This window comes from Octodon degus, unplaced genomic scaffold (genome assembly GCF_000260255.1).
Source record: "Octodon degus isolate 3935 unplaced genomic scaffold, OctDeg1.0 scaffold00072, whole genome shotgun sequence".
Classification (NCBI taxonomy): domain Eukaryota; kingdom Metazoa; phylum Chordata; class Mammalia; order Rodentia; family Octodontidae; genus Octodon; species Octodon degus.
In genome coordinates this window covers 8,574,378-8,576,874 of record NW_004524648.1, presented here as the reverse complement: position 1 = coordinate 8,576,874, position 2,497 = coordinate 8,574,378, and the positions used below count along the sequence as shown (strand labels likewise).

General features: G+C 39.4%; 1 protein-coding gene across 1 annotated transcript in view; it reads left to right on the top strand.

Annotated features, from left to right (window-relative positions):
• Positions 1 to 2,497, top strand: part of CUNH17orf75 (chromosome unknown C17orf75 homolog) — a 12,120-nt gene that overhangs the window by 7,857 nt on the left and 1,766 nt on the right. The window contains exons 7-8 of the mRNA XM_004635441.3: positions 395 to 459; positions 613 to 749. Of these exons, the coding sequence (XP_004635498.1) occupies positions 395 to 459; positions 613 to 749 (202 nt within the window). The remainder of the gene's footprint in view (positions 1 to 394; positions 460 to 612; positions 750 to 2,497) is intronic.

Here is a 2,497-nt window from a genome sequence, read left to right as displayed (position 1 = left end):
GCCCTTGCACTTGCCAGCGAAGCGGTTATTCCACTGAGCCATCTCCGCGGCCCCAAGAAAATATTTTTAAATAATTACTTTTGAGCTGGACATAGTGGTACACACCTATAATCTCAGTACTCACGAGGCTGGGGCAGAAGGATTGCCGCGACAAAATAAAACTAAAAATGGCCAAAAATATTTTTACTTTTTGAAGTGATTTTAGAGAACTGGAATTCCGAAAACAGAATTCCAGAGTCACTGTAACTATGTAAATGTTAGTGAGCAGCTGTTGAGCAACCCTCCTGAGAGCTTGTAGCTGGGACTCCTCAATGTCTGGGGGGGACACTTTGTTAGGAGTCACTGCCGAGTAAGGAGATGAAGTGTCAAATCAGGCTTCCCTTTTCTCTTATAGGCTCTGAGTTATACTCCTGTTGAGGTTAAAGAATCAGATGACAAAACAAAGAGAGACATTAACAGGTAAAGAAGACTATTTTTGCAAAGACAGAACCTTTTCACTTCAAGCCTAATGATTGCATTTTTTAAATATGATCTTCTCCAGTGCAGAATGACTAGTTTTCTCCCTCCTATCCTTCAGTATTATTTGTGGAAAAAGATTTGTATGTGTGGCAGGTTTCTGAGTGTGGCCAGTCTTCAAGAACTCATTCACGAAGGCACCATGGCATCACTGTGCGTGGCCATGTCAGAGGAGCCACGCAGATCTGTGGTTATTGACTGCAGTAGCTCCCAGCCCCAAGTCTACAATGCAGGTGAGCTGACGCACCTTTGTGGACCTCTGAGAAGTTTCCCTGTTTGGGCCGGGGAATATAGCTCAGTGACACAGTGCCTGCCTGGCAAGTGTGAGGTCAAGAGTTGATTCCTGGTACCACTACCTCTAGAAAAAAAAGTTGGCCTCTTTGCACTGAGAACAAATGATTCAAACATATCCTGTTAGCTTCTGTAGTTTTCATGGTTGTCTGTCTTTTTTTTTTTTTTTTTTTTTTTTTTTTTTGCGGGGGCAGGGTTGTACCAGGAATTGAACCCTGGACCTCATACCTGCCAGGTAGGCACTGAGCCAATTATCTGTATCCCTGGCTCTTTTATGGTTATCTTAAACTTGCTGAAAATAGTAATTCTAGAAACATGGAAATCAAATCTTGCCTAACAGTTCCAATCCCAGATATAAAGAAACTCATATGAACATTCAGAGACCAATATAAAAAATGTTCAGAAAGACATTGTTTGAAATAGCAAAGAATTGGAACAATTTAAATGTTTATTAATAACCAGGCATGGTAGCACATGCCTGTAATCCTAGCACTCTGGAGGAGGCTGAGGCAGGAGGATCACTGCCCGTTTGAGGACAGCCTGAGTTACATATAAACTGAAGGCTAACTTGAAGTACACAACAAGACCCTGTCTCAAAAGAAAAAGTTTATCAATAAGAATTTGATAAGCTGCTGATTTATGCAATGAAATATTATAGAACAGTTAAAAATAAACATGTGTTAGTGCAGCTCTCAAATACAGCACTTAGTGAAACAGCCATTAAAGAAAAACACATAAATTGTAATATGTGCAAAGTGATACCTACAAGGCTGAGAGAAAGAATATGGGAAAAATTTAAAGAAATATATGATGCTGAGAAGATAGTCATTTTGATTTTTAAATTTAATTTTTTTTTTTATGTATTTAGTACAGGGTCGACAGGGTCTCACTATGTAGATAGGACTCATAGTGATCCTCCTGTTTTCAACCTCCCAAGAGCTGGGATTACAGGCACATGGCACCAGGCCCAGTCTCAGTCACCCTCTCAGCACATCCCAGGAGCGGAGCCGGCACAGCATGCCTGGGATTGAACCCTAGTCCCTGGGCCTACCTAAGTAGACACTTTAGTCCACTGAGCTATCTGGCTGGCCCTTGATTTTTAAATTTTAAACAGAAATGTGAAACCCAGTATTCTTGTATTTTCTATATGTCTGTTGTCCCACCCTTTAGGGGAGGTTTATTTTTTGTTTTTGGTGCCGAGGACTGAACCCAGGGCTTCCAGCTTGATAGGCAAGCATTCTACCGCTGAGCCAAGTCCCCAGCCCCTGTTCCACCCTTAAAAAAAAAATCCTTTTTGACTAGTTCTCAAATGTTCAGTGTTGCAGTTACTGATACAAATGACATTAACTAGAAATATTAAAGCTTTCGAATGTCTTATTTCTAGAATATTCAGGCAATTGAAACAAGTTGCATGTCTAAGTGCTATTTTAGTATGTTTATTCATTCTATAAAAACAGTAAGATATAATAAATGTTTGCTTAAACCTGTTTAATTTTACTTGAGTCTTTAAAACAATAGTGTCACTATAGTGTGATTTTTACATAATAGTGGAAAACTAAAGCCTTTTGAGGTGATTTTGATTTTAGATCATCAGATGTGTGGTGCAAACAGTTAAATGTTTGCAACATAAGCTCTGTACTCAATGGCATAACAAATGTTCTCTCTTTTTTTTGTAACATGTACTTTCCTT